The sequence below is a fragment of the Amaranthus tricolor genome, chromosome 2, assembly GCF_026212465.1.
Source record: "Amaranthus tricolor cultivar Red isolate AtriRed21 chromosome 2, ASM2621246v1, whole genome shotgun sequence".
Lineage (NCBI taxonomy): Eukaryota > Viridiplantae > Streptophyta > Magnoliopsida > Caryophyllales > Amaranthaceae > Amaranthus > Amaranthus tricolor.
In genome coordinates this window covers 40,877,954-40,890,840 of record NC_080048.1, presented here as the reverse complement: position 1 = coordinate 40,890,840, position 12,887 = coordinate 40,877,954, and the positions used below count along the sequence as shown (strand labels likewise).

The 12,887-nt window shown below is 31.9% G+C and overlaps 2 protein-coding genes across 3 annotated transcripts; one reads left to right on the top strand and one right to left on the bottom strand.

Moving 5' to 3' along the window:
* The first annotated feature begins 4,927 nt into the window (after positions 1 to 4,927).
* On the top strand, positions 4,928 to 8,887 carry LOC130805834 (protein IWS1 homolog 1-like). The gene is made up of 11 exons (XM_057670621.1): positions 4,928 to 5,151; positions 5,257 to 5,731; positions 6,419 to 6,535; positions 6,814 to 7,034; positions 7,128 to 7,257; positions 7,348 to 7,410; positions 7,500 to 7,577; positions 7,950 to 8,038; positions 8,156 to 8,221; positions 8,320 to 8,473; positions 8,640 to 8,887. Exons 1-11 carry the CDS (start codon positions 5,132 to 5,134, stop codon positions 8,736 to 8,738), a joined length of 1,512 nt encoding a protein of 503 aa, XP_057526604.1. The 5' UTR covers positions 4,928 to 5,131; the 3' UTR covers positions 8,739 to 8,887.
* A 112-nt stretch (positions 8,888 to 8,999) lies between these two features.
* LOC130805835 (large ribosomal RNA subunit accumulation protein YCED homolog 1, chloroplastic) lies at positions 9,000 to 12,521 on the bottom strand. Of its 2 annotated transcripts, none has more exons than XM_057670623.1 (3): positions 12,316 to 12,521; positions 10,495 to 11,184; positions 9,000 to 9,788 (listed from the first exon to the last, which is right to left on the bottom strand). In XM_057670623.1, the coding sequence occupies exons 2-3, from the start codon at positions 11,055 to 11,057 to the stop codon at positions 9,377 to 9,379; spliced, it is 975 nt and encodes a 324-aa protein (XP_057526606.1). In that variant the 5' UTR covers positions 11,058 to 11,184; positions 12,316 to 12,521; the 3' UTR covers positions 9,000 to 9,376. The 2 variants fall into 2 exon arrangements, with proteins under 2 accessions (XP_057526606.1, XP_057526607.1); XM_057670624.1 differs by having other exon boundaries at positions 10,495 to 11,148.
* Between the last annotated feature and the right edge of the window lie 366 nt (positions 12,522 to 12,887).

The window sequence follows — 12,887 nt, the reverse complement described above, 5'->3', positions numbered from 1 at the left end:
TTTCCCTTCCTTCAGCTCTGAGAACAATTCTCACAGCCATTTCCCATTCAAGGAAGTTGTTTGCATTCAATTTGTCTTTTTCCAAGACACAGCGCAAGTTAAAAGCAGGAGTGTTGTTGTTAGTTGAACCAGACATGATTTCTACAACAATGTAATAAAGTAAAATTAATAGTCTATCAATAAGCAGTAATTAAACAAGTTTAATAATTTATTCAAAATTTTAAAATCCCCTTTTGAATAAATAACAACTAAGATCCTCTCCCACTACAGTTAAACGGACTTTGGCCTTGCCTTTAACTATAGTAGTTAAGGTAAGTAAACGTTTTACTAATTATAACTAATTATAATTCTTAGTAGATAGATTGATAATACTTGTTCAATCCTATCTCTTAGTTTCAAAATTCAAAACTTTGTTTTTGATGATTTTGTTGAGTGAAACCAAACATGAACCTGTAAATTTTCAAAAAAAATTTACCCCATATCCCAAGAATTATGAGCAATACCTCGCTTTGGCAGAATGTATTATTCATTATCAAAGGCTTATAGGTGTTGTTTGGAAAAACAATAAAACTCAATATTATTTATGGGGATTCAAGTTAATTAACATGGTTAATATTAAGTGAACACATAGCATATTTAACCAATACATTAACTTATGCAAGCAAAGACCAAAATAAAATAAACGCTCAAAGCAAATAAAAGCATAAATAAAAGATGATCTAGTATGGCCCCTAAAAAAAAATTTCATGAAGCTTCCATGAATCTCCATTGATCACCTTCCTTGAAACTCCTTTCATTTGTGATTACATACTTTGAATAATAAAAAAAAATTAACGATGCGCAGATCGTATTTAATTACATTCAAAACAAACGATTCGCAGATCGTATATACTTACATTCAAAACAAACGATTCGCAGATCGTATATACTTACATTCAAAACAAACGATTCGCAGATCGTATATACTTTCCTAATTTTATATATAAATTTTGTTTTGGGCCATACTAGTCATCACATGTCAAAATAATATCAAATATTATAAACAGCTTTAACTATACAATATATCAAACTAAATGGTCATAACAATTAGCATATAAAATATTCTTATGTTGAGTCAAACTTAACTAATTTAAGTGAGACTATTTTAAGAGCAAATAATATATATAGATATATATATATATATATATATATATATATATATATATATATATATATATATATATATATATATATATATATATATATATATATTTTATGTTTAGTCAAACTTAACTAGTTTAAGTAAGACTATTTAAAGGAAAAAAAAACACTTTAATCTAATTAAGGCTCATTAAAAGATATTTGCACATGAAATTCAAAAAAAATAAAAGGTAGGTGGTCACCTTCATTGGGTCACCTTCACTTTACTTTCATGCTACAGGAAGAAATAATACAGAGCCTTGAAAGGAGCCACGCAGCCGCCAGCAACCCGCCTCCCTCCGGCCATTATAGCCACCTAGACAGCCCGTGGCCTACGCTTCATCTCTGGTTATTGTTCTTTTTTTTTTTTTTTGATGTATTCGAACAAATTCGAATTGATATACCATTTTTGTGCATGAATTGCTTTAAATTTCAGGAAAAACAAGTTTTTCGCATTTAAATCTCAATCCAATTGTACAAATTTTGTGTTTTAACAATTAAAATTGAATTGGGGAAAAAATTAGGGTATAAGCATTTTCGATCCAAAACACTTGAATACCATTACGAGAAACACAATAACAATGAACAAATTTTGTGTTTCATTTCATTGTTTGGATTTCGTGAATAATCAAATCCCCAAGACAATTAACACAAAATATCGAATTTTCATAAAAAAACTAATTTTTTTTTTTTTTTTGATGAATTCGAACAAATTCGAATTGATATACAATATTTGGCATATATTTGGCATGAATGGCTTCAAATATCAGGAAAAACAAGTTTTTTGCATTTATTTTTCAATCTAATTGAAATTGAATATTATGAATAACTTCCAAACAGTTAACATAAAAAAAACTGATTTTCATGCAAAAAAAAAAAAAAAAAAAAAAAAAAAAAAAAACGATTGTATATTGTTCCAGAGAAATATAGATCATATGAATATTATGAATTAGGCTTAACTGATACCACTGTTGGGACTCATCAGATGCTTAAAGCGGAATTTCAGGAAACACTTCCCTAACATCTATCTCAGAATCATAAACATAATCAGACATATGAATCATATAAAAGGATTAGTCTATATTACCTTTGTAACGTGAAATCCACGAAATTAACGCGATAAGATAATATGGAGACCCTCAAACGTTGCTCCTCTATTCAGTCTACCAGAATCAATTGAATACCAACGTTTGCTAGAACGGAAGAGTATTGTTTCTCTTGCTTTTACTGGTTTTTCAATAACTGTGTATGAGAATTGTATATGGTGTCGGAAATGTCTACGGACATATTCCTTCACGGTGCGGCGATAGGGAAGGAGGAGTATACGGTGGTGACTAAACATGAAGGGTTTGCAGGGAAAGCGAAGGGGAAAGGGGAGGAGAGGAGGTGATTTTCCTTTAAATTTTACTTTTATTTTTTTAGTATTTTTATTATTTATTTGTATTTTTCCTTTTATTTTTAAAGAGTTAAGCTATGAGCAACAACATTCTTATTCTTGGTTGAGTGATTCAAAAATTGAGATTATTTTCGGTTAAGTGATTCAAAAATTGAGACTATTCTTAGTTAAGTGATTCAAAAATTGAGATTATTCATTGTTAATTAATAGATGAGATTATTGTAATAAAATGAGGAAAAGATTGGATTATTGAAAGTAATTTTTCCTTTATAATATAAATTTGACTTTTCTATATAGAAATTTGTTTGATTAAAATTGTCATGTATTTGATTGATATTTACGTAGATGTCGGATGATATTTTTATTATTGAATTAGTACGTTCCTTTCAAAAAAAACTCTCAATATTACTTCGAAATATAGCTGTTTAAAACAAACCATATGACTCGATATTTACCTGATCTTGAAATTAAACCTCATTTAACCTAACTTCAAAATTGATTTAAAATAATATAAAAATCAATACGAACGCAAGACTCAACTTAAAATAGACCTAAAACATGTAACCCACCGACTTGAATATACACCTCTACTATCCATTCACTTAATCAACAATTAAAAATTCTAGTCTACTTTTCTATGCTTTAATGCTTGAATTGAAAAGCAATGTCTAATACATATACATTTATTATGGTAGGGGAGTTTGGGAGTTGTTCAACAACTTGGATGTCGAATTTATCCATCGTCTTTTCTTGATTTTATACTTATTTTCTTTGTCTTTTATAATGACTTAAAATCTTTATTGTTTGAAGTGCGTCTTTGTTATTTAGATAAAACATTTTTTTTAGTGTCTACATTAACAGTTTGTTGTGTTTCGTATTTCAGCCTTTTGACTGATGTTCATATATTTAAAAGAATCTACTCATAACATTGTAGACTTTACTGATCTCTCTAGACTCTGATTATTCCATGAATTGGCTTTTCATATTTAGTGTTCAATAATACTAGTAATGGTTGCATTATATTGTTCTTGTTATGTTATCTAATTTATTTCCATATATATCATTTTTTAGAAGTTGAAATTCAATATTTGTGAGGCGAATATTGTTTGCAGCATTTAGTGACCAATGTTTGCTACCTTTTGAAAATTTTTTATGCTTCACCTGATTTGTCGCAATAGTTTCAATATTTGTATAGTCTATTAAAAAATATAATTTCAGTTTATAACTAAATTTAAATTAATTTAATGCATTAGTGTGAAGTCAACGAAAGTAGAAAATTGTAGTCACTTAGTGATTAAAGGATGATTGAAAGAAATATCTTTAGATTTTGGTGGGATTAAATGTAATTTTTTTGGGAAAATTTTCAATTTTTTTTTTGGAAAGATTCCATAAATTTTGGGTGGAAAGCTCTAATTTATTTAGAAAAACTTATGTAATGTAATGTTATTATATTTGTATATCTATGAATTTTAGTTTTAAATTTAATGTGAAATAAATGAGTTAATCTTGTGATAACGTCTCTCAACGAGACGATCTTATAATAAGGAGTTTATTTGTATATCTATTCAATTCATGTACATACAAAAATTTATTTTTTTGGAAATAAATTTGGATTAATGTTAAATTCAAATTCAAATTATTTAAAAAATTAAAATGTTGTAATAGGAAAATGAATTTTTGGAGGGATAACAATTTAAAATTTAATCTTTTTCATCTCATTTATTTTGGCATCATTTACTATTATAATACTCCGTCTCATTCATTTTACGCCATATTTTATTGTTTGAAATGATTTATTACTTTCTTTTAATCTCATCATATTATTTTTTTAGAAAAAAATTACCTATAATAGTCAAATATTTTCGTGATTTTTCTACAATAATCTCAACTTTTGATTATGAATAATCAAAACTTTTAAAGATATTAGAAAATCATTATATAAAGTGATACTAATTATTGTAGAAAAATTGTAAAAAAGTTGAATTATTGAAAGTATCTTCATTATAAAAATTGATATTAATGTAGAAAAATAATAAAAGAGTTGGATTATCATAAGTTTTTTTTAGGGTAATGATATTTACAGCTCTTAGGATTGTACATAAAAATTAATAAATTCTCTTTATTATCAATAATTTTAAACTTTTAAGAGAATCTGGTCTAAAAAATAGAAAACAATTAATATTTTATATAATAATTTTAACTTTTAAAGAAAGAATAAATAGTAAAATAACAAAGTATAATTAAATATTTATATTTTTAAAGCAAAAATAATATTAAATTATATAAATTAAATATAAAATTCTTTCTTCTATACCACCATTAGACGTTGTATTTATCATTTTCTGTTTTTTTATTACAATAAATATTCACATTATTTCAAGCTATCAACCCACACCTCCTTTTAAAAGGAGGGAGTAGTCAATTACTCTACCAAGAATGCCAACCCAATTCTTCCAATTTGCATCGATTTTATTATACTGAGTAATTATTTTTTTCCTTTCTTCTCATTCTTCAATTTAATTTTTTCCTCACAATTTTGTCTTCAATTCATCATCAATGGCGTACGAAGACGACCCGTAAGTTTCTATCTATAACTTCTTTATCAATTTACGTTTTTCTTGAATTAGGGTTTTCCGTATAAAAAAGTTAGGGTTTTCGAAGAATTTCATTTTTTTTCTCAGATATCGCGATGAAGATGGAGAGGCATTGATGAATTATGACGAAATCGGATCTGATGAAGATCAGCAACAACAATTACCACAAACTGACTATCTTCAAGACTTCGATGATGACGGCGTAGAAGAGAATTGGAGCCATGAACCGAAAACCAAAACTCGAAAGAGATTAGTTAAGAAAGGTGATGATGTTCATGTTACTTCTGTTCCTTCTGAATTCAATGACTTCGATGATGGTGATGTCGGTGAACCTGAGTATGAGGAGGAGGAAGAGCCTATGTCGGTTTCAAAGAAAAGGAAGGATAAAGGGATAATGAAGGAAGGAGGAGAGAAGAGGAGGAAAGAGAAGAAGTTGAGGAAAGATAAATTCAGCAATGATGAGCGTAAATCGAACTTGAAGAGGAGGAGAGGCGGTGGCAACGAGCGTGATCCTGATGAGAAGGAGATGTGGGATACTGTTCTTGGTGGTGGTGGTTCCGAGGTATAAGTTTTTGCTACTAATATTACTGTGAGATATTGATGTTTTCTTGCTGGTTACAAAGTCATTGTTTTGCCCTAGTTAGTGTTAATAATAGTTATCGATTTTCAAATCAATATCAGGACACACGAATAGTAGTTACAAGACTTAATCTGTAATCAACCAAGATTCTTTTGATTTATTCTGGTTAATTGAGCTTATTCTATCAACTGTGAAAGATTTATAGTATGTGAAGGAATATATACTCTTGAAGAACACTGCTTAAGATGTTTACTTTGATAATGTGATATGAACAGATTTTTTTTGAGGAAGGTTTTGCCTTTGCTAGTTCCTAGTTGTTTGTTGGTAATGTGGTTAATTGACTAGTGTTGGGTATACTTTACCTTTCTAATGTGGGATGATGAAAGTTTTTAGGTTGGATTGTTGTGCTATACATCAGCTTGTACCGTTGTAGGCTCTTGAGCACGAGTTTGATTTGTACTTTGCTAATTTTGTTAAAGAGAAGTTATATCAAAGGTTAATGTTTGCTAATTTGGTTATGAAAAAAGAAGAGGCTGGTTACTTAATGTTAATGTTTATTTTGAATATTAATTTTTATTCTCTTCTCTTAAGTTTCTTTGGTAGAATTTTTAGTTGAGTTCGTCTAAATTATAATTGACTTATCAACTTTCTTTGGTGTGTGTTTAACAGGATGATCAAGAAGGGGTGAAGACATTGGATGATGATAACTTTATAGATGACAGTGGTTTGGACCCTGCTGACCGATACACTAGTGACCGTGAGGGATCTCCAAGCCGTTTTGCTCAGGTACACTCTTGAACTGTGAAGTAATGTTTCATCTATCATGTTTGGTGTTTTCTGCAAAATTCAGCCTGTTTAAATTTATCTATAATATGAACTTCTAATGAATTGGCCAACTGGGTTCTATGGCGTGCTATGGAATTAATCTTACCAATATCTTTTTTTCTCTATTCTAAAATACCTTTGGCTTGATATTTTATCATTCTATATGATATGTACAATGTAGACAGTAGCTAGAGAAAATGGTGTAGGTGTTTATTTATAAGTATTTGATTGTATTGCAGGCAGAGGAGGGTGAGGAAGATGATGAAATTAAGGATCTTTTTAAGCCAGGCAGGAAGAAGAAGAAAAATGAAAGAAGTGCTGCAGAGATTGCTGAGTTGGTGGAGACACTAATGGCTGAGCTTGAAGTTGTAGCCGAAGAAGATGCTGTTCTCAATACACAGGGGAAACCAGCCATTAATAAACTGAGGAAGCTGCCACTTCTTACTGAAGCTCTTTCCAAGTATGTCCATCGCCACTTCCCCGCTTTGTAACTTGTTTTCATCATCTCAGGACTGGAATGATGTCTTTTTTGCTGTTGTTGATGCTAATGCAGGAAACAACTTCAACATGAGTTTCTTGACCATGGAGTTCTGACATTATTAAAAAATTGGCTTGAGCCACTTCCTGATGGAAGTTTGCCCAATATCAATATACGTGAAGCAATATTGAGGATTTTGACCGATGTAATGCAACTAATTATTTTTCATGCTTTAATTTATGGTTCCTGGTTCAAGCTTGGTGTTGTTTCTCACTTGGATATATTTACAATGTAGTTTCCTATTGATTTAGACCAATATGATAGAAAAGAACAACTGAAGAAGAGTGGACTTGGAAAGGTTTGTTGCTGAAATTTGATGCTTTGACTCTGATGTTGTTTTGTATTATGAAGACTTGCTAAAGGATTATATTTGATGGGTCTATGCAGGTCATTATGTTTTTGTCAAGATCAGATGAAGAGACAACATCAAATAGGAAGCTTGCTAAGGATTTAGTTGATAAATGGGTAGGTTGATTGCATTTTTTTAACACTCAAAATCTATACACTGAACTATTACCTCCTACTAGTATCACTCCCAACAGGCAACAGATGATAGTATGAAATTAGGGATTGTGTTAGCAAATTGGAGTTCTCTTGGTGCTTTCTTTTACGTTTAGTTACGTATGCCATCATAGTGATGTAAGCTGCTGCTAGTTGGGCTAGTGATGACGAATAGTCGAATACGTATTCCATTCCAGTTGAGGAGGAACTTTGTGATTTATGTAGAGTGCCTTTTAAAGTGATTCATGAACATGTTTGTTATTGCATGTTGATTTTTAGTTCTAATTTTGTTATGTATTAAGATTTCTTTCGTTACCGTGTATTCAATTTATGCAGAGTCGTCCCATTTTTAATAAGAGTACGAGGTTTGAGGATATGAAACACGTTGAGGAGGAAAGGATTTACAGGCGACCACCCGTGAAGAAGTATGTTCATTAGAAGTTTTTCATCAATAGTTCAATAACCTTTTCCTTCTCTTCTTAATTTATCTTACTGGCTTCTGTCTTTGTTACCAATTTATTTATGTAAATGGTTTTATACAGAGCCACACACAAAGCTTCAGGGATGGAATCTAAAGATGATGATCTAGATCTGAGTAAATCTTCATCGTGAGTTCATCTAACTTTCTAATTTCTTTGTCGTTTTCCTTTATTCTTTACTTTGTCTTATTATATTCTTATGCTGCGTCTCAAAATCTGGTTTTTAGGGGGCGGGAGTCTGGCGCATCTGCTTCTAGGCTTCATGCATCTAGACCAGAAGCAACTGTCATGGACTTTACCATTCGTCCTCAATCCAAGATTGACCCTGATGAGATAAGAGCCCGGGCCAAACAACAGCATCAGGATGAACGCCGTATGAAGGTAGGTTATATGTAGAATTACATATGGGAATTCCCATGCATAATGTCTCTAAAATCTAAATGAGGGTCTATATTTGCTTGCTCAAATTCTTTTCTTAGACTGGTGTTCAGAGTCATATTTCGCTTGCTTTTAAGTTCCTCAAATTTTGATCAAAATGTATTGGCAGATGAACAAGAAGATGCAGCAACTGAAAGCGATGAAAAAGAAGAAGCTTCAAGCTTCGCAAGTCAGTGTTGAGGGTCGGGGAATGGTGAAGTATTTTTGATCAGCGGCTGAGCCACCTTCTTGTAAGGGTAGCAAATGCTACCCCTGTTTTAAGAGGAGAATTATTTTTTCAATTTTATTGAAATTTTGTAATTCGTTTTTGCATAAATGGATTAGTTCTTTGCCATTTAGGCTTCTAAGTTTTGTCCATCTGGTTTTTACTACCGTTACTCCCTTTGAAATAATACCATTTACATTTTTATATATTTAAGTCAAATGGTGTAATTTTATAGGGACACGAGTATTATTTTCCCGATCAATAAGTTAAAAGTGGTATTGTTATTGCCATTTGATAAAATCAAGACATCAATCTTAGTTTGACCTTTCTCAAACTCTAAATTTTATAATATGCTAAGTGCTTAAAATGAAGCATATTGCAATTAAGAGTTAAAATTGTATTAATACTTTCTAATTCTTCAAAAAATAAGAGCTAATTTACAAGTATACACTTTGGATCAGTATTTCAAAGTTCTAGCTTGTATTCCAACAAATGCGTCTGAGAATTAGGTCTTGTTCAGTTGTGGACCAAGTATCATTTTTCAGCAAAGGTTTTGAATTCAATTCTGATATAGCTCTTCTCTTCCGTTAGCCTACCTTGTAAACCAAACAATAAATGCTCATAATTACACCGAGAGATAATCATTTATGTTGTATGTGCTTACGTAATTCCCCAAGCGGTCCATTACCAACATCTTTTATCTCCTGTTTGCTACACTTGCAAACACTAGTATTCAGATTACTACCGCAGTTCAGACACAGGCCTTTGCATTTGGGATCACATACAGCATTAATGGTTATTTCTAGATGTATCATATCTCGAATGTGTTTGGATATGTCAATTTCTTTATCCTCTAAGGGGAAATGAAGCCTATCCTCCAAATCAATAGATGCATCATCGTTATCTTCTTCCTCAGCTGTTCCGGCTAAACTCCTCAAGTTTTCTTCCCCAAAAATGAATCCCAAGTTTATGACGTCGGGTTCTTCCCCTGGTTCCTCGGTTAACAGTAGTGCGAAGTTCGAGAATACACTCTCAGTTGCAGGGTCACCACACCTTTAAAGGAAACAGGATTAAATCTAGGATAAGAGTTCAAATGCCAAACAGATGAATGCCTTTGAATTTTTTCGGTCCAGATAACATACCCAACTCATATCCAATGGGTACATGACTAGTATATAAAGTTAGGGAAAATACATTTTTGGTTGAAAATAAAGTGTCCAAGTTTTGAGGATCCGACATGGATCATCATCATCATAATATCCCATATATGCCGCTCGTAGAGGCTATGATCAATTGATCATAGTCGGAAAAGGATTTATGACGGCAGCATTCAGACCATGCCCTTATCAAAAGAGATAAGAAGATTGCGGTCAGTGAGACTCTCAGCTTAAAAAGGATCCGACGTGGGTCATGATCTAGAGAAAGTTGAATCACGGTAGATCATACTCTTATCAAAAAAGATAAGGAGGTTGTGGCCAATGCGACTCTTGGCTCGAGAAGGATCAGACACGAGTCATCATTATCATACCCAGTATATCCAGCATGTAGAAGCTATGATCATGGTCTGGAGAAGTTTGAATGACGGCACACCATAACCATACCCTTATCAAAAGAAATAAAGAGGTTGTAACCAGTGAAATTCCCAATTTTAGAAGGATCGATTCCTTGTGACCATGGTTATAAACTAGCAACAGCAACAGACGGGAAACACAACACAATTTACAACAAACAAAAACAAAAAGATAGATGAATCAAGTACCTGTTACAAGCAAGAGATAGAACAGTTCTGATGATGCCATCAAGCCTTAATTTATGTTTTCTTCTGGTAATATCAACAGAGACAAGTACCGGGGTCCCATTCGTATAATCCTTCACATCTTTAGTCACACGTAATCCCATGGCGGCAGCCCTAGATCTGGATAATTCTGAAGAAATCTTGCCTAAACCAAGCCTTTCTAAAGTAGTGCAGTATTCTAAGTGAGTGATTGACGGGTTTCGTCTATAGACAATCGCCCCTTCCCATGGACATCCCTCATCTTCCTCATCACCCCAATCAAAATCAATTGTGATCTCCTCCTCATCGGCCGATAATACCTCACCATTATCAATTTTCATAGCATTTGTTGCAACAGAGGCATTGAAGAAATGGAAAGCCTTTACAGAACAAGTATTTGTAAAAGCACTAATAGGCTTCTTGCATTTGTATGGTAAATGGGTTGATAAAGTAGAACAAACTTGTGGTTCTGCTACAAACCCTGATTTTGGGCGACTACTGCGGATGCGAATGGGATTTGTGCAGGGCAAAGAGTAAACAAGAGACATCGTTTCCCACTATTTGTTAAGCTACCGAGTATAGTATGCTCGAATTCTTTGAGGCCAGTGATTATGAGAAAGTAATCTATTTATGAGAGACCTAATAAAAGATCAAGATGAGGCAGTCAGTTCGTACCTGCATAAATTTGAAAATGTTCAAACTATAAGGTCTTCAACATAGACCATACTATTCGATATTTACCTGACCTTGTAACCGAATTCGATTTTAACCGACTTCATGAATTTAAAATTATGTAAAAAACAATGTGGACACTAGACACAAGACACGATTTTAAACCGACCCAAAAGATTTAATCAAATATCAACCAAGCGACCTGAATGAAGACCTCTAAGTCTTCAAATCAAACTATGAAAAACTCAGGTAAACTCATAACTCCTATTAAGGTATGATCATGAGGCGGGTCTGAAAGTTTTGGACCCATATCGATTCACATCACTAACGCTCACCAATCTGAAACCCCCAATAGGAAGATAACACTCATTCTTCTCATCACCTTTAACAAAATTTGAAAATGTTCGTCTCAATGGAAACACCAGGCACCAGCGACTCATTTACCCTCATCGCCAATCAGCAATCATAATTTTTTGGCATTGTAATTTTCTGTTAAACTTATATGCACTTTCATGCCAAATTTAAGATTATAAAAATGGGAATCCAAGTATCCCAACTACCAACATTCAACAAGTTTACAAAATTTTAAGTTTGTAGTAAATCAGCATTAGCAATCAGCAGCCATTCAAGCACTTTCATACAAAAATGGAGGCAGTTGATAGATCTTATACTACTACCATTTAAAAAGCTTCACTCATCATACCAATTTGATTTGACAATAAACAAAACAAAAACAAGGGGCAAATATTCGAATTTCATACCAAAAATGGATATTGACGAAGCCAATAACGGAAATTGAAGAAAATTATTCAAATTAGGGTTTTGAATAAGAAAGAGGAAGAAGAGAGATGAGATTTGAGAATTGAGTGAGACAATGAAGCGTGAATTTCAAGGTAAAATGAAGAAAACCCAGATGAAATTCTTAACAAAATAACATCTATAATTCAAAGAAACAACAGAACATACAATAACAATAAACAACAGTGCCCCTTAATAGTTAATACTTAATACCCATCTCAATTCTCAATAGAAATTAATCAGAAATGAAGGAATTGAAATTCAGATGAAATTGAAAACCTTAAAGCAGTAAATAAGAATTAAAGAATGACTAGAAAATCTGTTAATTTGTAGTACCTCAACGACTTTCTGAAGGCTGGAACTGGAACAGAAGAAGACTTTCTTCAAGAATTATGATGGAGGAGTAATGGAGTATGCGTAATTTGTTGCCCAGTTGAAGTACATCAATCTCATAAACAGTCTATGCTCCTTTATCTTAATTCTAAGGCCTACACTGGGAATTTCGGAGGGTCTAAGTCATGGTTAAATTTACATGCAGCTCGTATCGTGTGAGATCGTCTCATGTGACGGATCTATATAATACTCTCGCCTATTCATTTTAGGTGTTCTATTTATTTTTGGGACACTATTTATCTATCACTTTTAAATTATATTTTATTATTAATCTATAAGTTAAAACATAGTCATGTGGGATCTTGTTTAATTTGTTTTAATGTAAAGTTTATTAATATCAACTTTTTATAATTTTTAATTATGCATAATTAGATATATTTATTTTAAGATAAAAATTAATCGTTTTAAGATTACAAGTAATTATTCTAAGACTATAAAAAATAATTATATTAAAAGTATAAGTCATCACTTTAACGTTATAAGTGATCATTTTAAGATAAAAAATGTATATTGGG